Below are 23,576 nucleotides of genomic sequence, written 5' to 3'. Positions count from 1 at the left end.
TTGTTTGCAAGAACAAACCTAAGCGAATACTAATCAAATGATTATAATTTCTAATAATTTTCGAACTGAAAAAATTACAATTTAATCGGTATTTAAAATAATTGGCGCTAAAGCAATACATTTTGTGGCAAGTATACATTTTTAAATTTGTGTAATGGACTTTAAGCCGATCACAAAATTTCATACAAAAGGTTTTTCTATTCTGAACCTAATGCATTTTAATCCAAATAAACCTTAAAAAAGCTAAGAAATTATCTTCAACTTATCACACGGTATATTATACTGTGCATTTAATTTTTCATTTGACAGCATATTTTCCTTATTTTTCGTGATTTGAGTTCGTTTCGTCATGCTTATCATACATATTTGTATTCATGTAGTATAACTCCTAATAACTACAAGTATAATAGGTATTACAAACTTACTTTCCAAAAACAATTACACTCTTCACTAAAGAGTAAAGATATGTAAATCGTTTTAAAATTGAAGACCAGTACGAGTATGTTGCCGATATAATTTCTATTTATACTCCGAATATATGAAATAGGTAAATTATGCTACATAACACATATAACAGATTAAATGGCAAATTTTATTGGGATGCAAGCCACGGTGACTACTGAACTATTTAAGGGACCACATAGGGTCCTTGAGCTGGGAAAAATGAATCGTTAGCCTTCAAGTGGGCCAGGTATATAATTGGTTAATTATTAGGCTTCTACGAATGGCCGTCGGCAGGGTGGCAACAACGACAACAACGACAACAACGACAACAAGCTTATCAAAGAAATGTACCATAAAATTTGAAACACTTGTCCTCGGATTACAGAAATGGCCAATTAGTTTTGGGGCCATCTGGTTGCTTGGATGGCTCAAAAAACTTGTTGCTCTGCTTTCTCTAACTAATTGCTTTGTTGTTGTGATTTTGGCATTGTGTGCCGCCTACAAGAATGTTGGCGTGCAGTTTATGTGTCTCTCGGTACAATTTGATGGAATTTTATTGGCTTCATTGTTATCGTCAGCTTTATACGAGTAAGTTGTTACAAGCCGACTCCTACATGCGTATGCTAGTGGCTTGTGTTTCATGATTTTGCATGTAGAGCTGCAGGATTCGCAAGGACAAGACAGACGACTGGTGTATGTGTGTGGCTATGTTTTCCCTAAGCACACACACAAGTTTTCATGTCGACACATTTTTCATTGCCTCCAACCAAATGACATTTTCAATTTCCTCGTTACCAAAATTAATAGCTTGACCACAAAATTGTGTAATATGATGGGGATTTGGTGAAGGCACATGTGTTCCTGTAAAAACACAATGCAATTGCCCAATACTCGTAGATGTGTGTGTGTGTGTGTTAAACAACAATACATTTTTTTGACTTTTGAAATTTTTTTGTTTATTGTTCTTCTGACATTTTAATTAAGTTAAAATGTGGTTTTGTTCAACATTTTCTTGATTTCACTTCTTTTTCATTTAATTTGACTTTTACCAATTAAAGGCTGTATTATTAATTAATTATGTTTTAATTATAAATGTGTAACTAAGTGTTTAGCACTACATTCATAAACAAAAATTGCCCTTAATAGCGCTAGAATACACATAAAAATGTTTCTAGAAGCTGCTCTAAAAATGTATTCAGCTAATTGCAAAAATATATTATTTTAGCTTTTACTGGATATATTATTATTATGCTTCAGTCGGAAATATTATTAAAATATGTTATTTATTTAGGCTTTGAAAAGTAAATGCGTAATAAGTTTGTTCTTGCAGATATCTCCATTTTAGTTTAAAATTGGAATTAATTAAAATTTGGTGGCAAATTATTTGCGATTCTGACCATAGCTTTCGAAAATTAAAAATTGTTGGAAAATTTGAAGAAAAGGCATTCTTTTTTCAATATATCATTAAGATCGTCCCTAATGAGCCTAATATTTATTTTGATGATGGACCTTACCTTAATTTAAGCAATGTTTTACGTTTTGCAGCAGTGAGTTACTAAGTACATGGCTTCCCGAGCTTGGTGTTTAATCGTTTGCGTTTGGCGCAGCTATGTTTTTATATTTGGGTCAGATATTCCTGGGACTGTTCTTGCATGGGATTGATAAGATACGAGGTCTGTTCAAAGGAAAAGGTAAATTTGGGCTGTGTAAATTTCGATTATCCATTTTTTTATACTCTGTACATAAAATGTAAATGTTAGCAGGAGGTGAAAAATGTAACAGGGAAAATTCAACTTACCATTTGAACAGACTTCTTATATACTTTATTTATGAAGGCTTGGCTTAAGTTTAAATAATCCTAAATGGAACAAACAAGCTTTGCCTTTTTTAAATAGCTTATCTTTTTCGCAATCATGTTAAAATGCCAAGACCAAAATAAACTTTGCGGCACTCAAACGATACATTCTTAAACTTCTAATTTTAAAGACGAACAAAGTATATACTCATTACATATACTTGTATATAGAAGAAGCAAAGCAAAGGAAGTTTGCTTGGGTGCTAGGAGAAATTGTAATGTTATTTTTAGAGCTCAATTAGCAACAGACATTGCTTAGGAGCTATAACGCGCCAAATCGTTATGCAGGCATTAAAAGTTTGCCCAGCACAAGCTACATTTTTGTACTTGCATATATGGGTGTGTCTCTCCATACATACATACATACATAAATGTACAAAAATGTGAGTATCCTTTGTATTATTACGTAATTTGCATTGCTGATTAATTATGCTTTGCATAAAAATGTGCAAATGTGCAGAAGTGCCTTTACATGCGATATGTGTCTTTAAATTTTTAAATAACCCAACATTAAACACAAACATAAAGACATGGATTTAAGGTGGTCCGCAGCAGCAGCAGCAGTTAAAGCAACAGTCAGAATGAAATGGAAAAATATGATGTGTACGCACATATGTACGTAAAGCGACCGATATATCAGAAAGTTGCAAACTGCGTCGATTTAAAGCCTGTAGCAATGGTTGCTCTTTTTTTAAATTTGTGCATAGCCATATACAAGTACACTTGTTTGTTTGCATGTGCATGTTTATGGCCTGCCAGTATTGAGAAAATAAATATGCATATTTTTTAATAACATTTCTGGGTAGCTGTCAGAGAAATACATTGGATTTTTCCCAGCGATTTCCTTTGACAATTCTGCGTACAAAATTTGACAATTTTATTAAATTATGTGCGAAACAATTGCGCATTGAGCACCCAGTTGTTGTCCACTTTAAAAATGTTTTATTTAACTTTACAGTTACATTCTTTGTCTTTCTTGCTGGCCCTACTCTTCTACTGATTGCCTGCATCTGTATGTGTGCTTTAGAATTTTTCTGTCCCTATACCCTACACAGAGAGGAAATAAGGACATGTTAAGTTATAAAAAGGAGGCAAACTGACTGCTTGATGTCAAGAACTATACAAGAAAGCTAGGCTTAGGAAATAATCAATTAATTGATTCTATATAATCCGATTTATTTCAAATATAATAAATGATAATAAAAGTTAAAAATTGGCTTGTCTATATTAGAGTTTAACAATACAGGAAATAATATTTAATTATTATTAGAAACACATTCAAAATGTTGTATCTTCGAGGATAAAAGGTCCGAAGTCATTTAGCTGGATGGACGAGATGGACGACTTGATAAAATATATAAAATATTATATAAAATATTATATAAAATATTATATAAAATATTATATAAAATATTATATAAAATATTATATAAAATATTATATATAATATTTTATCAAACATTATTGAAAATATAATGGGGTTCTTTTACAGTTTTGAAATTCTATCATAAGCCAACGCCTTTATTAGCTGACATGATTTAATTAATAAAATATGAATTCAAAAAAATGTGCATATGCCTCGTATGATTTTGCCTTCAGACTAGCTAATAATTTGCACATTATATATTGGTAATTTTATGAAAGCTATGGAACATGCTCAACAATAGTGGCCTTGTAGAGTCCTTTTAGATAGTTTCATGGTTGCTGTGAATATGGTTGTGTTGTTTGACTGCTGCTTTGATTTGAAGTCTGAAATTCGACGCAGACAATTTAATATGCAATAAGCGGGCTGTCAGACACAGAGCACTCAGAACACCCATTATTGGACAAATAAATAATAGAATTTTTCTTTTTTTAGTGCTATGCTTGACAAATTGTTTTCGGAATAGTTACAAAATGTTGTTGAGTTGTTGAAGCGGTTGTAAAATGTTGCAATCTCATTTTCTCGCCTCACTTGCCAGCCACAGCTCGAGAAAAATGCAAACCAAATTGTTTTTTATGCAATTGAGTTGTTAATTAAGAAATGCCCGCAGAAAGTGTGGAACTTCGAAAAAAAGTGGAAATGAAAATAAAAATTGAAAAGCATGTGCGCGTGCCATTATCTCCGATTTTCGCCCTGAAGCGTTCAGCAACAAGCCAAGGAACTTAACTCGAGTGAGCACTTAATGTTTTCATTCCTGCTTGTTGTTGTTGCTGTTCTGTCTGTGCTCGCCGGGCAGTTAAGTTGAATTAACGCGCAAGAGCATTAATTAAGCATAAAGTCCACCATGGTAACCATGACGTGGACAGCTTTCAACGGCAGGGGCAGAGGCCGTGGCAGAGGCATGAACATGGACATAAAACGTTAAATGGCCACAATGATTTAACATGGACGGCGGGTAAAAGGCTTAAGTCGACTAGTGGGAGCAGCTTTTGGCAGAGTGGTTCCTGCTAAGTATGCTAAGAACGGCCTCATGACCACAATTGACGGCCAAACCACGAGCAGCAACTTTCGTTCATTCTGGGATATAGTACCTTATAAAATGTGTATTTAATGACGCCAACTTATTGGCAGTAAGCTGGCCCTTAAGGTACCAAAGGTAGGCACACGGAACTATCAAGCCAAATAAATGGGCGATTCTCGTCAATGCTCGAAGAACATGTTGCGTATACGCAGCGTTGGTTGCGAATACCAAAGCACGTAGGCAGTCATAAAAGCCGGAAAATATCTACGCATTTACAAAATCTAAAAGCAAACTTTGATCATATGGCTGTAAAGTCAACTAAATACATATTTATGTGTAAAGAAACATGCTGCATAAATGCGGGTGAGACGTGGGCGCACGATGGGAATATTTGTTAAAAAAATCTGCGCTTCGTTTTCGGAATTTCATATGTTTCGTACAGTACTTAAATGTTACAATATGTGACCAAACGTTTAGACTAGCTTAAAAATTTAAAACGATATTGCGATCTGGAAAATGTGAGAGGAATTTCGCACAACTGCAAAATGTATCGGAAATAGTGTCAAAAAGCAGGCAATTTAGTTTTCAATTAACTATCATTATATAATCTAATGATTCGTTTACGACAACAATTACATTTACATCCAAGACCCATAAATTTAAAGGTTTTAATGTTGCCTGGCACCTATTCAAGTAGATGTTAAAGATTTTGATGTTTTAGACATTATTATTTCTTCTATCAATCAGTGTATCAATTTAAAATTGTGAGAAATATATTCGCTTGTATAAAGCAACAAAAACTATAAATTGAAGTCGGCTTTATCAAATTCTGAGACTGGGGAGTGCAGATTATCGAAAAAGTATAACCTAACTATATATTGTTCATGGTTGATCCAGTACAGGTTTCTAAGAATTTTAATAAAATATGGTACTTTGTAATTTAAAGCCCCAAACATACACAAAAAATAGCTTGCACTGCTCTATTTGTGTTTATGAAAATGATTGCTTTTAAAATTGTAAACATACTAAGTAAAATAGGTTTTAATTTTTAAAACCGCAATATTTTATACAAGATTTGCTCCGTTTGAGAACAACAAATTTCACAAACGGATTCAATGTTTTAATGCTTCAACAATATATTTTTTTAAATAAACAAAATAATATCTGAATAAAAATATTTACAAAAATATCTGAACATTTCTTAGCAAACTTATTTACTCATGGATTTTTGATTAATTTTTTTCTCCCGCTTTTGTTACATATTAGAAACTGTCCGTTCACTCATAAATTGTAAAAACACACTTTATATTTAATTAAGTAAATAATGTAACGATATTTGTCAATAAATGAAATGAAACTGATTTTAAAGTTTCATTACTTTGTCAAAAAAACGTGTAAAGCTTTATATAAATTAATTTAACAGGTGCCGGACTTCTAGGCTGGTAAACAAATTACAATTAAAATCAATAGTCAATACTGTGTAATTGAACTGATATTAAGTATAGTGAAATACTCAGTGGCTTTAATCAGTATTAGAAAAAGGTTATTCCTTGATAGTCTTCATATGTTTTTATTAAAGAAAATACACCAATCTTGTCTCAAATATTCGATTTAATGGATTTAATATAAATGTTAGCGAACAAACAACAAAGCAAATCAGTTAAAAAATCTAAAATCTGTACCGTCTGACCGCACGATAATGGTAGCCGTCCTGGGCAAGTGCAGCGCTTGCTCCATCGGCGGGTCCCTCAACCACCACGCTCTCCTCGTCCTCGACTGGTGGTGCCACCGGTGGCAAGTACTCCATGGTCGCCTCACGTAGAGTGGGCACTTCAGCTGGTTTATTATAATGATAGCCATCGTCCAGGAGCTCACCGCTGGGCTGTGGAACATCCACTACGCGTACATCGGGCTCCTCCAGGTCAGCAGCAGGCGCCTCTGTGGCGGGCGCTTCGGTTTCGGGCGCTTCCGTTTGCTCCACAGTAGGTGGCAAATACTCGCGTGCCACCTTTGGCTCGGCAGCAGAGATGACTTCTTCGGTATCATCGGCGGCAGCGGGCGGCAGGTACATGTTGTTCGGTGGCAAGTATTGACGTGGCAAGTGCGAGACATCGCGGCGATTGCGATGGCGCAGCTTCAGGCGACGCACGGCACGATACTCGTAGCCCTCATCACCCAATGGGGCGCTCTCAGGCTCAGGAAGGATGGCAGCATCGGCAGCATCGGCAGCAGGTGGCAAATATTCCGCCGAGTTGGTGGCCAACTCGGACACATCGCGACGCTGCCGGAGGCTGGAGAGGGGCGAGGCGAAGGCGGCACTGGCTACGGCCGAGAAAGTGAGGACACTACCAAGCGCAAAGATTTTCTGCAAAGATGAAATATTCACGTCCGCATTAGACCTCCAGGCATCAGCGAATGAAAAAACAAAAAGATTCTTATATCAGCACACACCATTTTTCACAGAATTCTTGTTAACGGATGATTGCCGCGGGAGTTGCGTGTTGCAATTAAAAGTTGCGTTGACTGTTTGATGGTTTATGGCTAGCGTGTTGGGCAATTTATAGCCAAAAACTTTTTCGACTGCTTCCAGTTGAGTTGTCTTAAACTTAATTAAAAATCATCAACAAATTCATACACTCGTATGTAAACATTGTAGGTACGAGTGGAGCTCATACGATAATAATAATGAAAAAAGCAAACTCTTTGGCCCGGAATTTGGCTCGCCTTGTTGTTGTAGAAGCTGTCACTTGGAGTGGCACTCGATATTGTTTGGCTTGCTCCGTCGGCCCGCGGCATATTCGATTTCGGACGATCTACGATTTACTGTCTTGCATTTTATTCGAGCGTTGCTCTGACGCTCCGTTGCAATGTCAAGTGGCATACTTGACGACTCGTTCCCATTGACCTTTCGCCAGTTCGTTAAATCAATGTTCGGTCTTTTTCTCGAAGCACGGGGGTACGAGGTATGCACACGTATGAGTTTACTTTTGAGGTGTTAATTTGGTGTGCCCTTTAGGCCGTCAATTCGAGTGTGACAGCCGGAAATGTTTTCAGCATTTCAGTTTATTTTAGGCCTGGCTCTCAAGTGGCTTCCACGACTCAAAAGGTGCTTTAAGGCATTGGCCATGCTACGAGCTTAACATAAATGTACAAACTCATATTGTAAACCGTCTTGTCATCGAGTAAAGCTAATTTTGAGCAGTTGGGCCATGGCTCACTCATTTAAAATTTAAACTAATTATGCGCAAATGAAATGTTTTAAATATTCAACGCTCTCGCGCTGTGGGCGTCAATAAAATGGCAATCAACGGCGGTCGGCTTTAAAACTTGTTGCGGAAATTAGTTATTGATTGAATTTCTCATTTACAGCCGCTACCACTCGTTGGACACTGCGGTTTGTCATTTCATATTTCCGAATGCTGCCCAAGGTATAATTTAATATTTTCCGAACGAAAGTCATTAAACAGTCATAAACATTACAAAATGCATAAAATGCTACGTAATTCTACAAATTACAAATTGAATTGACAAAACATTATACTCGTCCATATATGTGCATCGTTTATGCATTTGCGGGCTTTTACGCACTTGTATCGCTTGACTAATTTTGTGTTGCCCCAGTTTTGGAATTGTTAATGAGATATAGCGACGGATATAGCACAAGAGGTTGCAGATGCTTGAAATGATAACTTTTTTCCTTTTAACATTTAGCATTAAATATCTTTAATATATTTACAGAATAATAAATATCAAATTAATTGTCTGAATACATAAAAGAGGCAAGTTGGAAGAATTGAAAAAACTGGTTTTCAGAAAATAAAATTGACTTTATGAAGGTTAAAGGTTTGTTGTTGATTATAAAAGAGCCTAGTTTCTTTGGGTGGAAGTCAACCATCCGTTTGATAATTCGGCTTGTAACAATTGCTTCACGATTCTTGATTTAAATTTAAGAATATTGCTGTACTTTGTATGTATCTTGAACCCTAGGGGTAAAAAGGCTTTTGCAGACAAATCGTCTGTCCGCTCTCATTTAGAAAACGGCAAAGCCAACATTAACCACGCTTGGTATGTAGACTCTCGTGATTCCTAGGCAAAACGCAAGGGCGTAGGCAGAAAAATGTTGCCATATAAAGTCGACCACACGTTCATTATGGAGTAGGAGTGGATTTGTTGAAGTTTTTTCATTGATCATATGCATAAGTTAGTTTTTAAATGTATCGTGCATTATTTAATCAAAATTGTAATTTGTTGGCCCCCCTTTAGTAAAAGCTGCCTACGCCCTTGGCAACACGACTTTATTTTACCCTCCGTCCTACATAATTTCGTCATAATCTCAATGCTACATACACTATATTCTAAATTCTAAGAAAAGTCATTACGAAAACAATTTTGCTTAAGAACTGCCGCAATAAACTGCAACCTCGGGTGCTGCTGTTCTTCTTCATCTTTCTACTTCTACTCTGCCCATTTAACATAGTGGTGGTAGTATTTTTTGGGTACAGGGTATTGCGGGTTTGTTACATTCTCCCTTGTCTTCCTTGGAATTGTACTTTGTGCTTTTTTGAATTATAAACAATGTTATTGAAATTTTCGTTTGTGGTTTATATATACGAATTTATGGAAGCGATGTTGAATTTCTAGCTAATAGATAAGCATTTCTGTTGGCTGGTTGAAGGAATCCGTCAGCTATGAAAAATTGAGTCCTAAAACTAACATTTAAAAAATTAATAAAACCATAAATTAATTAATAAATTGCTGTTCTGATTGTGGAAAGAGGCATGCAAGTGTTTGATGCTTTCCGTGATTCATAGAACTGGCAAATCGGATAATCCATAACAACACACAACTCACAGATATTTGTGTAAATTTTAATGTAAAATCGTAAATGTTTAATATCACAATTTATTTATGTCGCCCATTGCAAACGCTGATGGTTTGTTTTGATGATTTGCATATTTATTTGTTTGCATCGAAAGCATTGGCTGCCACAAAATATGAGCTTGTTTGATATTCGTATGTGTACATTATTTAAAATAATTAAAGCAAAAATCAAACGATGCATTTATTTTGTATATATTCTTTAAAAAAATAAAAAAATGATAGCTGCAAATTATTCCATTCAAATTTAACTGGCTTAGATTGTTCAATCAATGTTTACAATGTTTAAAGAAAGCGAAAAAATTGTTTAAGTGGACATAGGAATGATGAACTTTTTTTAACAGCGATTTTTATAGTCATCTAGCTAGCGCAATGACGCGCATTCGACCTTAAAACGTGCAATGTCATTAGCCTTTTGGGGCTGCTGGCTTTATTTTAGGGTCGTTTGCAGGGTTGTTTGCAGCTTGCGCGTGTTTTTGTTGTTAATGCAAATGTTGTAAGTGTACATTTTGATATAGAAATAGGCAATGTCATCTTAAGAATTCAATTTGCTTCAATTGTGGGCCCGGAAGCGCACAGCTGGCGCGTGTCTTTGGGATCTTCGTGCCTAACATATGCAAATCAGTTACATGTTTACATAGACAACTGAAGATAAAAAGATTTAAACAGCCGTAAAAACGCGTGTACACAAACACACACGTAATCATGTAACCAACGACAACAGTATAGCCTAATCTAATAAACGTTGATGCACAACAACAACAAAAACAACAACAAGCAATGCTCATATATTGCTGACTGTTGCCTAAAAGGCGGCAACAATTTCCGCACGCCAGGCAACGGCGTTAAAATAAAGATCTCGAAATACATATCTTATTTATATTTTTGTGTGACTTGTTGAGCTTCATCTTGCTTCCACATGTAAAGTACCTGGTCCCGTTTCAAGAGAATTCTTAAGCGTGTTCTTAATGTTTTATGTATCGATTGTAAAAAGGCAGCCATGCGCAATATTTTATGTCTGTCCGCAGCATAATTCACTATTTGTTGCGAATGGCTAAGAATACACTCATCGAGCCCTATAGGGTTTTCCATAAGCTTGTCTCAGACACTCGACTGGCTCTTGCTATGCTTGTTTTTATTTTGATTTTGATTTTTATTTCCATAATATTTGCGCATCACTTAGCACAGCCGATGTCTGTTACGGCCGTATATTTCACAGACAATTTACATGTTCCGGACATTTTGGCAATGGACCAGGTCATTGAATGTTTGACACCGCAACGATAAATATGAAAATGAAGATGAGGCAGCTGCCGCACGTGTTGGTTGTAGGTTCTGGGATGAGTGGCCGGAAGCCGCACAGCCGCTGCCCATATACTTTAAATTCGTCTTAGGTTCTTGCCGCTGTTAAGAGCTCAGCGGCTATTAGCCGTTAATGCTGCTGTCAGAACCTTTACCAAAATTACCTGTATTGCAACTTTAAGTTGGGTCATTTGTCTTGTGCGCGTGTTTGCACAACCATTTCAATGAAAACGCTTTAAGAAAGAGTCTAGTAAAGGGCAGCGGCATACTGGCTCATGCCTTCGAGCCTCCTATAACTTGAAAATGTGGGTCTTTCTTTGAGCAAACATAAACAGGGTGCAAAACAAAACAAATCCTTTCCTTGCCGCTTAGAGATGGTCTCGTGAGAAACAGGCATGTTTTTTGTTGCTTTCATATTTGTTACTCTCTTATTTGTTGTGAATTAATTTACAAATTGAAGATCTAATAACTGCCCTTTGATGTTGGCTCAAGTATGAGTACTTGGATGCTTTGTTTTCGTTGTTATAGTGTCATCGTAGTTTCTTCTCGCTAAAACAGTTGGTGGGAAATGAAAATACCAACTGAAATTATACTTTTGGTAACACTATATGTAATTACATGATGTTTATCGGATTTAAAAGCATATTACGAATTGGTTGTAGGTTGGAAGTTCAGTATTCCACGAGCGGAATATTATTTTTTAAAAATTCTTATACTTACACAGCATATGAGTTTTATATTTCACGCTTTTTCCATCTATAATCATCTGCTTCATAAAAAGTGTTTAATATTTTTAAATTTTTTTTCGAAACATGCAGCTGGCCTAAACTTTGATTAATTATTCGTATCAGAATCATAAAATTAGACATTTGTATGAGATATTTCCTTCTTATATACATGTTTTTTTATATTACTGAGATTTTTCCATTAATATAAAGAACTGAAATTGCGATAAAACATCAAGCCCTTCTCTAATTCAGTGGCGAACTAAGTGGCGCCCTAGACCTACCGTCTTAGTTTATGCAAATGTTTGGGTTTTGTATGCTCAGCACTTGTCGTAGACAGCACCAGCAGCCGCTCACTAGTCGGCCGCAGGCGCCAAAAAACTTGATGCCGCATTTATTAAGTTAAAATATTTATATACTTTAAATAGAAAAAAGGCCAGCGATGTTGGCATAAAGAAGGTTGCCAACCATCATGCCCGGACAGGGTCCACATACTCGTATCGATTTACAGAAGCTATTTACAAAATTTAAATTAAGTTTCTTTCTTGTTGCTGTTCTTGACACAAAAGCAGGACAAACACAAACAACAAACAAAGCTTTATATTTGTACATTAACCAGTATACATGTATATATAGGAGGAACCTGCATTAAAAAACGATGCTGACATTGGCAAATCTCACGCGTATTCGCCATACACTTATACAAATTGAAACATGAAAACGCTTTTCCCGTCTATAATCATTTGCATTTGCTACAAGCGTCTGCAATCACTACTCAATGAAATCTACGATCTGCGTTAAGTATGCGCAACGTTGACGCGTTCAATTACTCGTACCTGCTACCGTACCAGTTAACAGCCTCAAGTTAACTTCAGTTGTGACAACTTCATTAAATTGAAACTGTTGTGCTTTGCAAATCTTTGAGCCATACAGGCCATACAAAAGCTCTCCTGCTGAGGTGTAGCTTCCTGCCGGCTATATATAATGGCCACACACACAGCTCACTATTAATGAATAACAGCTTGTGGTCTGTAATTAAGTCAAGTCTTGACGTCTCATGTGAAATATTCATTATAGCCAGTTAATCTGTCACAAATCACTTCAAAGTTGACTCTTGCTGTAAACAAATTATGAAAAGCAACACCACAGTTAGTTTCTGAGTTGAGAAGTCGGTTGACGAATTAAGTTGCAATTTGTGTATGAAATTTACAAATGATCTTATAGTTACCTTTCGTCTATGAGATTGAGGTCAATCGTTTTTAAGTTTTTAAGAAATTGTGTGGCAATTACGTTCTTATACCCTGTAGCCGTAGGGTAAAAAGGGTATATTAGGTTGTGCCAAGTATGTTACAGGCAGATGGATGCACCTCCGACCCCACAAAGCTTAATATCCAAAAAGTTTTTTATACCGTTCCTGTAAAGATTTGTAAGAAGTTGGTATCCTTTTTGTCTGCAGGAATCGAAAAAACATCAAGAAAATGGGCGGATATTCAGGGTATTAGGTGCGGTCTACTGAGTTCAGTAAAAAAACAAAATTTATTACTATTTCTGTTGGGCACACCTATTCTCTGTCCAAGTTATTTGTATAGTTTGAAAAGCATTTTATCATTTGTTTTTACGCTGAAAAATGTTTATATTGAAAACTAACAAATTCTTTGATAATAATTAAAATACATATGGGCGCCAAGCATTTTTTTGGAAAAAAAATATGCTCACATCCATTATTCTGTCCATGAGTGTACTTGTATATTCTTAATCATGACGAGTCGAATCGATTTAGACATATCCGTGAGTCCGTCTGTCCGTTTGGATGAACGCCTGGATTTCCGAAACGACTGAGCACACATTTCAAAAGCTACATAAACCGAACGTAATCTGCATACAATTATCTACTTTTGTTTTAAGCTTTATCAAAATTGGTCAAATAAAAGGTATTAGTAAAAGTGTAGCATTAAGTTCGCTATTCTTCTTCTTATTTTTGCTTATGTTATGGGTGCATAAAACGCAGTGCTGGAAGTTTGTCTGGGTACAGAGTATTTCACTGTCGAGCTGGCTCGACTGTAGCGTTCTCTCTTATTCAATGTAAGACTGTGCAAAAAGAGAGAAAAGGTTTCATTTAATTTTATAAAAGCATCTTATTGGTAAGCCACATATCTTGAGACTTTTGTTTCACACTTTTTGTTTTATTAATTCAATTCCAATGTCAATCTTTGTATTTGGAGTTTATACGCTTTTCACAGGTTTTGTGTGAAACACATAAAGTTTATAATGCTCCTTGTTGCCCTTTTATAGTTTTTGTTGCCGACCGCCACCTGCACTAGAAAAGCCAATAGCAGAAGTTTCAAAGACATACGCCAACCAAAAACATGGCCATAAATATTTATAAGTTTCGAAAGCAAACGGACACAAAACATCAAAATCGATAGCAAAGCTAAGGTTAATGTGTTTATTAGGCAAAGCAACTCTCTCTCACATAATCACACAAACTCACAGCACTCACAAACATACCCGGGAAGATACACACACACATGTTAACAAACACGCCTACGTGAAAAGGTCTTTTCTGTATCGAGAAGTGTTCTTGAGGGGCTCCTACATTTTTAAAATTCAATTTAAATTTACGATGGCAGAGACGAGTCAAAACGAAAATCTTCAAAAATGAAAACCAAACCCAGAGTTCTACAATTATTTATAGAAATACAAGTACAATGAAGAAAGCACGTGGCGTATGCGTACCGCCTTCTTTTCTTTTTTAATAGTTAGCCTATGTGTCTGTTTGTCTGTCGGTTTATTGCTGCGTCTTTGCTGCGGCTTTTAGGCAGAACAGTTATTTGCTGTCATTGCCTAGTTAGCAATTTGCTGTGTAATTTTATTAGTTTCATTAATTTGTGCCCAAATTTTATTATAATTGTTATTAAACGCATTATCATGCTTGTTTATTTAGCCACAACGGACAAGCTAACAGACAAACAGGCATACGGAGAAACAAAGAGAACGGACAGCAACAAAAAATACCACAGGGAATTGCAAAATGGAAGCCATTCCTATAACCAACATGAGCAGACAAAAGGAAACGAGTTCGTGGGTCAACCTGCGAAGCACACGCTGACCAACCATCAAGCCAAACCCCCTCTAAGTCGCACAGTGTCTTCCAATTGAAATCCACCAGGATAAAGGTATTTCAATTCACATCGAAAGAGAAAATAAGCTTGTAGCTATGAAAACATAAATTTATGATTAGGCTTAGGTATACTTAGATAGTTTGTCAGAGAACGAAGGCTCACAGGTGACGATTGAGGTGAAACGAAAAGTAGGAAAATTCTTCAACAGCTACACTACTACATTTATGTTTTTCTGAAGGTCTTAAGTATTTCTGTTATGCTTTTATTCAAATGTGTGTCAGCAAATATAAAGTATTACTCGTATTATTTGAGTTTTTTTAATACACTAGAAAAGGAAGGAAAGAAATAGTAGCACAATCAAAGTATTACCCCACACCATTAGAAATATCTTAATTCTAAAAGTTATTTACTGTTCAACTAAGTTTTATAGAATATAATTTTTATACCGGTGTTAATGGCCCAAAAAGGAATCAGTATTCAGATAGTATTTGGTATTTTTATTATTATTCTAATAACTTTGCATTTTGTATAAAACAAAATGGTTGGTGCTTATGTATTGCCTATGTTTTCAGTGGTTTTTCACGTTTGTGGTGCATAATCTATAAAGAAAGACGAGGAAATCCTAGAGCACATTTTTTGTTATTGTCCAGCACTTAGCACTCTTCTTGGGTAACCCTGCCTTTCCAAATGATCTCACAGAAAAACAAAGATTGTGAAACAATTTAAATTCATTAAAAACAGCAAGTGGTTCAAAGTGGACTTTAAAAAATCAATGACTACATATATGACATTTCAATACCTTTTAGATATTAGTTTTCCGAATGGATTAAAAAAAATATATCAGTTAAAAATGTTTAGTGCTGTATTGCTTGCTGTAATATTGTAAAAATGGATATATCTGATAATTTTCTAATAAAACATATGGAATCAGATTAAAATATATCAGTATATCAGTTTGGGCACAGAGTACAATTTCTTAAAATGTTCATGTTCCGGAAATTAATTGTTATTTATATTTTAAAAAAGACGTAACTAAAAAGTAGTAGCTATACTATGTAACCAAAGAGCTTAAACTCATTTGATCAATAAATGGAGTAATTTTGATTTTAGAAAAGACATTGCTTTTAATAGAATATAGGGAGGTATGTGAACAGATTTCCAACCACAGAAAATAAGCAAAGCTTATGAGAATGGAACTATAGTTTACATAAAAGATACTACGATGCTACATATAAACTACAATATTTTCTAAAATGCACAATATTCAATACAAAATGAAATGAAACTAACTTATAATGGTAAGTGTAAAGTTAAAGCGCATAACAAATTATTACCTATGGTTATTGTACATTGGGACCACTGTGTGTTGGTTCATGTGCCACCGGGGCAGATAGCTATAGTCAGGCTGTCATTGTCAGTCAGAACATCAGAAAAGTAAATAAAATTGCTGAGAATGCACAGGACCTGTGAAATCATAAGCCGGCAAAAAAGGTTTAGGGCGGCATGACTTTGCAGCACGCGTTTGCAGCAATTAGCTGTGCAGTCAGACGTATTAATTAAGTGCTGGCGGAGAATTGTGTTGGAAATGTGCGTCTTTTGTTGTTGCGGCGTTCAAGATGTTCAACAGTGCGTATGCGCAATTTTTGTGGATAACTTTTCTGCGAACAATTTTTGTGATGTGTCTGCGTAGAATTCAAAGGTCACAAAGCCATATTTCACTTAAAATAATAAAGCACCAGTTGTCTAAAGAGAGAAAGAGAGATAGAGAGAGAGTGAGCGAGATAGAGTGATAGAGTAGGGGGTGGAGCGTCGTGGTCTGTGAATTGCCGCCTACACCTACAGACGCAGTTAATTTCCCCAGACACCTTCGGGTTGCAAACCTGACTGTGGCGGCTTGCAGCGGTGGCAGCAACAACTTAAAAGCAACAGAAAAAACCCTGAGAAAGAATGAAGGAGCATGAAAACAAATAAAGTCAGTCAGCTAAGCAAGCGACAACGCAGGTCAACAGCAATAGCAACATCAACAGCAACAGCAACAACAAGAGCCACAACAATTTGCCTCTGTTTGCTTGCTTTACCGTTTGTTTATTTGTTTGTTTGCATTGCTGGCAATTTGCTCAACGCCCCTGTGACAGGTCATGGTAGGGTGCAATGGTTTGGGGAAGAGTATGCTACCCCGAGTAGCGCAGCTTAGGTCGTGTCGGGCCGGGTCGGGGCTAAAGTAAACTTGGTAACGTCTGCTATTTAATTTCCATTTAAAAACCCAACGATAGCCAAATTTCACGAAGCGAAATATTCCACCTTTGAGGAACCATAGGTATTGCAGCTGCAGCTAAATTTCAAGTTCATCGGCCAGTTGTTTCGTTTTCAATTAGTAAGTAAATTCAACGACTTATGTTTTCTAATTAGGTTTCCATTGCGCCAATTGCCGTCTCGTATTTCACTTACAATCACTTTTAATTAATCACAATTTGTTGTTGGCGCTGTTTTTCTGTTTCCATTTGGCTTGTTGGGTGCCAAACTTTTTTAATATTCAAATAATTGTTGTAAATATCTATAGAAGACAAACGCAAACATCTGCAACAACAACATGGAACCCTGCAATGTGCCCAGAATTTAAAGGACTTTCGTGTAGCGTGGCATGAAGTGTCGATTTAATTTGCCCCGCAACTGACTGACTGAGAAAATGACACAGGCAGACACACAGACAAAGTGGCAACAATTTGTTCAGTTTTATCTTTGTCTGTTTGTGTTTTGTACATAGTTGTGTTGCTAATGTTTTTTTAATTAAAATTTGCTACCCACAGGAATGGTCCATTTAATTGGTTTGCGTGCGAGCATCAAGTTGTAACAAGTAACTAATATAAAGGTGGATCTAGATTTAAATGAATATTGGCGTCATTACAAAGTAATAATATAAAAAATACCTATTACTACTTAGTTGCAAGCGAGTCGTTATAATAAAAGATTTTATAGATAAAGCTATTAATGTCCCTTCAAACTTTCAAGACTCAACCTTACATTATTATGTTAATCTTATAATTTTGTATATGTTTTGTTTAGTTTGGTTTCCTTTTGTTATCATTATTGTAGGCCGCGTCACCGCCTTATGATAATAACTAAAAAACACTTAGTTTTGTAGGTAAGATATTTACAATTAAATCTGGGATCAGAAACGAACCATTTGTTATTTAACATTGTCCGATTTTGATTTTGTTTTTTTTTTTTTGGACATGAAATAAAGCGTCATATGTAAAACAAGTGAAACAAGACAGTATAACTCTTATATTGATAGCAGAAGAATTACCAAAGTTATGGGTCAAACCAAACAAACGGCATAGTTATATTAATATTTAGGATAAGTTTGACTTTTGGTCATTGCACTAGTTTTAACGTAGATTTATTTAAATAAATTACACATATATTTTGTAGTTACATATATACACTATCGCTTGATTTAGTCAGCGATATCAGTCTACTATACAATATATACAGATGCCATACCAACGACGCGTCGGCTGCAAGGTTGCTTTAGCCTCCGAAGGTATTTTACTTATTTTTTTTTTTAATAAAAGGAACAAGGCCGAAGAGGGTATCTTCCTTAAATCGATTTACAAAGTGTAAATGTTATTGAGTATTAATTTCAGTGTAAAACGGCATACAACATAATACAATAAATACTTATATATAGAACGAACATTACCTGCACAATGTGTGTACATCCTGACCACCCAGAAGCGAACAATTTACAGGCGACTCATGTGGCTGTAGCTGTCAGCTTATTGCACTTTAAATTGAACTTAATTGGAAAATACAAGCTAGTGCCATTGTTAGAGCTATCCCTATAGCCTCTCACAAGTGCACTTACATATGCATTATATAAAGTGAAATTGTAATGCCCAAGTTAATATAATTAAGTTTGGTTTAAAATTATCAACGTTCCTGCAACTGCTGCTGTTGTTTTACTATAATTGTGGTGTCCATTGAATCTGTAGACTAGCGTGGTCCTGCTGACGAAATAAATGAGGTTCTACCGAGGGCTTTGCCAACTCAATATGTCCGTTCAATCAGCCAAACGAGCAATTTACATTTTCGTCATCCCTTGACCAAAAAGCTGCCAATATGGCTGACAAAGCCGCAGGATATTTCCGTTCAATATTTGTACAATTTCCTATATTTGCAGACCTAAATTTGTTTTTCACATGTGGCACAAGTAAACATTTGCATGCGTTGTCAGTACTCGCATCTCCGAAAGTGTTGCTCCTGGTGGCTGGGAATTTTAATTATTTGGCGCCAGAGATAGTACATGGGATGAGAGGGGACCGAGCCAACAAATGTGACAAAATTATGCGCAACTAAGTGTGAAATTATGAAAATGTGAACACGAGCACATGTGTATGTCTGGGCAGCTATGTGCGTAAGTACTTATTTACAGTTTGTGGGGAAAGTGTTTTTATATAATGTATATACATAATATGTATACAAGTAGTTAACAACAAAATACATCATTTTTTGTGTCATTAATGTAAATTATTTATTTATTGAGTGAGTGTCACTGCGTTAAATAGAGATCGGTAATTAAACAAAAATATATAAAAATATTCCGATTCAAGGGGGATGGAATATTGATAATTATTCAGACAATTTGTATTGGCAATAAATAGTCATTCAAAAATTACTATTTTAAGACTCCTGTTGGCTGTATTTTCGTATCTATTAAGCAAAACTTAAACAAAATGATACAGGAACGAACGCAAATATCTTTACAATGTGGGAAAAATCAAAAGGAACTATGAGCTTAAGTTTACAACTGTCAAATTTTTATTAGTTAAGGTTTAGGAAAAAAGATATGCCTCTTTGGAAATTTATGAATCAAATATTGTAAGGGGCTGTCAGGGGCCTCAATTCTGTACACCCAACACTCTTAGTCAACATACAGTAGCTTTATTTCAACAATTTTCACACTTTTTAAAATCTGTCTTCGAAGCTCGAACACTGCTAAATCAGAAGTGAATACAAACTCATCTTACCCCTACTTCTTTGAGCAAGTGCGTTGCGATATATCTTCTATTTTATGTATAAGTGATACCATATAGAATATTTTATAACAATATTCAAATGTTAAAGTCTTCTTATCCTACCCACAAATATGCATATCTTACACACATAATATATTTAGATAGAATTGGTTATTTTCATCGGCCTAAATCGTATGGTTCCTTTTAAATATACGTTAGCATTAGTTTATAAAGAATGTTTGCCAAATGGGACCATTAACAATGAACAACTTTGAAATGCATTTATAAAATGAATTAAATGCCAGGCAACTTTCTACCGACAATTGTTATGGGCAACATTACATCGAGAGTCATCGCAATAATCCAGTAAATAAATAAATACAAATTTCTTAAAGAGCAGCTAAAAAGATTAATGAATAATTATTATGCAATGTAAACTCACTTTTTTAAAGGACTGTATGTGTTTGTTGCTTTTTAATTACAATGTCGTTAATTACAAATACGCCGCATTGCACAAAGTAAATGCGTCTAATTTCCAGCTGGGAACTTGGGCAGGTGGGTGTGTTGAAAACAAAGCCGCCTATAAGCACCCATTTCCATCGGTCTATCGTCCCGTCTTAATCAACGCAAAAATTTGTGCGAACGATAAGCCAGAAATTTAAGCATACTTACGCGCTATTTGGCACAAATATTCATATTTTAGTAGGTGCTAAAACGCGATACAGTAGCCTGATGGGGCTAAAGTTTGTGCCGAATTTGTGCGACTGAGTGGCACAGCCCGAAGCTATATGTCCCCGCATCTGTCTCGTTGTCTCGCTGCCATTGAGTGGAGCAGTACCCGTTAATGAATGCCACAAAAGTGCATTCAACTGTGCGTGAAAATTAAGGCAACGCCCTCAAGAGCGTCGCCGTGTTCCAAAGCAATCGCCGAGGATGGGAATGGCGAGGCAGGGATGGGGCTAGCGGCAGTGCCACGGCTTGGGTTTCGCATGCCAACGGGTTGAAGAAACTTTTGAAGTTGCCACAAAATTGCGTTAGCTTTTCAGTAAGTCACTTCATTATTAAGGCGTCGCTTTCTTTATTTTTTTTTATTTTTTTCCCTTGTTGCTCTTGAATATTTTTGAAGCCTGTAAATTTAGAGAAAATTGTTTCAATGAAGTTCGCCTGTTGTTCTTCTACTTTTCAGCAACCAGTAAGTTGGACGGACCAGTCAGTTGCTGGCCCGTCACGACCTTGGCATGATTTGGGTTGTAGGGCTCGGCGTTTAGCGCGTAATTGAGACAATTAAATTGAGTTTGAAAATGGGACAATAGGGAAGCGCGACGCAAATCAGCAGTAGCATAGAAGTGAAATGTAATAAATAATAAGGAAAAGGGTGAAAGCAGCCCTAAAAGGGTTACCAAAGGCAGCTGAGTCAACGGGGAAGAGCGCGACACTCGACTATGCGCCACTCTTAATACAATTGGTTCGTTATTTAATATTATTTTTAAAGCATTCCTTTCTAGATTAAATTTAATAAATTTAAAAACCAATATTCTGAATCTTAAAGAACTGCCTTGTAAGTATAGATAATAAAAAATCAATGATGAGAGTTAATGTTAGAGATTATTGGTTCAAATTCGGTTATTGGCTAAACCAAATAATAATACAAATCTGTGCTTAAACGACTTTGTTTTAAAACAGAACAAACTACCATTGTTACGTAGGAGAGTGTCAAAGTCATGCCAGAATTATTCGAATTAGTGTTTTCTTAATAACATTAAAGTAGAAATATATATATGTTTTATAAGTAGTATATGCTATGCGTTTTTTAATAACTAATTACAGAAATGTTAGAGTTTAACAAACCTGCAGAAAATTAAATTTATTATTTATGTATAATTAAAATTTGAAGCAGATATATAATTGTATTTGAGTACTTTTTCCAGTGCCAAAATATATATATACGAAGATGATGAAGTGATGTTATTTCAATATAAATCTTCGATCGATTTTAGTATATTCATCTTAAAGTAATTTTGAGTACAAATCTAATTGGATTTGGTATCCCGAGAGCTTTCGCAGTATTTCATTTGAGCTTCTATCAATATGCATCCGCATATCTTCTGAAAAAGTTTATATTGCCTAACTGCTGCTTTTTTTTTCGCCTACATAGAGTAGAAAAAAAGTTGTAATTAAATTTGGAGTGGAAGTTGTGTTAGTTAGTTGCCTATACCTTGGTTTCGCAGGCTCTTGGCGCAAATTGCTTTTCATATGCGCTAACCAAGTATGACTTTGAATGCGCATCTTTGGGGCCTGTGTGCATGACTTGCACAGTGTCTTGATAGCTGACTGGTTGAATGGTTGACTGACTGCAGCTGTTGCATAACTGAATAGTTGGTTGTTTAGTATGCATTGCCTAGGACGCACTTTGTGCCAGTTTAAGCCGATGATGCCATTCAGATTCTTGCCCACGCCCGCATCCTGGTAAGACAAACAGCAGCCATGCTTCTCGGTCACGCTTGGCATGCGAGGCATGTCTTTCTGCCTTACTGCTGACACATTCAACTGATTTTGTTATGCAGAAAGTGATATTTTGATACACACACACACACACACAGACAAACATGCTCACTTGCATCGTGCCGTCGCGTAATTGAACCGTAATGTGTTAAAGCGACAGACAAGCGAAGTGCGTCTAATTTGCGGCCTGTTTGCTTGCTTGTGTGTTTGTTGTTGCTTTCCTTTGGCTGCAACTTTTGCATATTTTACGGCGTGATTACATTGCGCTTTCTCTAGACATGTGTATAAGTGTGCGTGTGTGTGTGTGTGTGTGTGTGTCTAACAATAAGCGCAATTGCAGTGTCCTTGGGCGAACACTGAATGCAAAAGCACACATCAATCAGTGCAAAGCCAAATGCCAATAATTGAAACTAACTAAGACAATAGGGCTTATGTTCTAAGGAAACCAGTTTCCAGCATACTCTTTCCAAGAACATACAAAGCATATCAGAAGTTAAATCATTACTGATATGTACGAGTTCTTCTGAAGTTGCACGAAATAGCTCCAATTAATTGCACCAAGCAATTGATCAATTAGATGGCAACAGAAGTTGAATCGTTATTGCATACTACCTATGGGGATTGTGCATTCATTGTGTTCCTTCCACTTTTTCCTTCATCACTACAATACAGATGTCGCGAAGGTAATTTCGAGTCAATAATTGTATATATACAGCACACATTTCGCTGAACTTCTTTGCTCGTTTAAATTTATCTCCCAATTAGTGCAAATGGTTTCATATCTGATGGTAGCTCTTGAAAGTCGATTGCCATTCTTTATTTTTGTATGACGAAGGGTGTGCTTGTAAACAATTTATTTAAATCATTGATTGGTGTAGCATTGAAGTGTTGTATTGTTTAAAGTGCTAGAATATTTTCACTGATTAATTGATTGGCTAAGAAGCTATCAAAGTTTCAGAAGACGAAGACAAAATCGGCTTTTAATGTAATTTAAGCAGTGAATGTTACACCTCAACTGTGTAAACAATTAGCCATGGCCTTTGCCTACAACTACAAGTATGTACAGTAAATCCCACTCATTTGCATAGTTGTTGCAAGCTCCAACGTGATTAATTGTTTGCTTACTACAAGTATTACTTAATTTTCAATTAAATATACCTCTTGAGTAGCTGCATCATTCCATCATTAAAGCAATAAACATTTGAAATATCAATGTAGCTCGCAAAAAATTTTACTTCAATTATCTTTCAGGGAATGCAATTCAGAAACAACAAGTAGTTGGTTTA

General features: G+C 35.9%; 1 protein-coding gene across 1 annotated transcript; it reads right to left on the bottom strand.

Moving 5' to 3' along the window:
• Window positions 1-6,412: 6,412 nt before the first annotated feature.
• Window positions 6,413-22,305, bottom strand: LOC115628425. Its single transcript, XM_030524512.1, has 2 exons — window positions 22,198-22,305; window positions 6,413-7,108 (listed from the first exon to the last, which is right to left on the bottom strand). The coding sequence occupies exons 1-2, from the start codon at window positions 22,303-22,305 to the stop codon at window positions 6,413-6,415; spliced, it is 804 nt and encodes a 267-aa protein (XP_030380372.1).
• Between the last annotated feature and the right edge of the window lie 1,271 nt (window positions 22,306-23,576).

This window comes from Scaptodrosophila lebanonensis, unplaced genomic scaffold, assembly GCF_003285725.1.
Source record: "Scaptodrosophila lebanonensis strain 11010-0011.00,11010-0021.00 unplaced genomic scaffold, SlebRS2 tig00000113-arrow-arrow-pilon, whole genome shotgun sequence".
NCBI classification, from domain to species: domain Eukaryota; kingdom Metazoa; phylum Arthropoda; class Insecta; order Diptera; family Drosophilidae; genus Scaptodrosophila; species Scaptodrosophila lebanonensis.
The sequence above is the reverse complement of the archived record's forward strand: the minus strand, read 5'-3'. Positions and strand labels throughout refer to the sequence as shown.

Bases quoted from the DNA above. Each gene is read 5' to 3' on its own strand.
- LOC115628425 (XM_030524512.1), bottom strand. From the start codon at position 22,305: ATGCCTCGCATGCCAAGCGTGACCGAGAAGCATGGCTGCTGTTTGTCT. The intron at 7,109-22,197 runs GTGCGTCCTAGG...TCATCTTTGCAG, and splicing joins TCGGCTTAAACTGGCACAAA to AAAATCTTTGCGCTTGGTAG.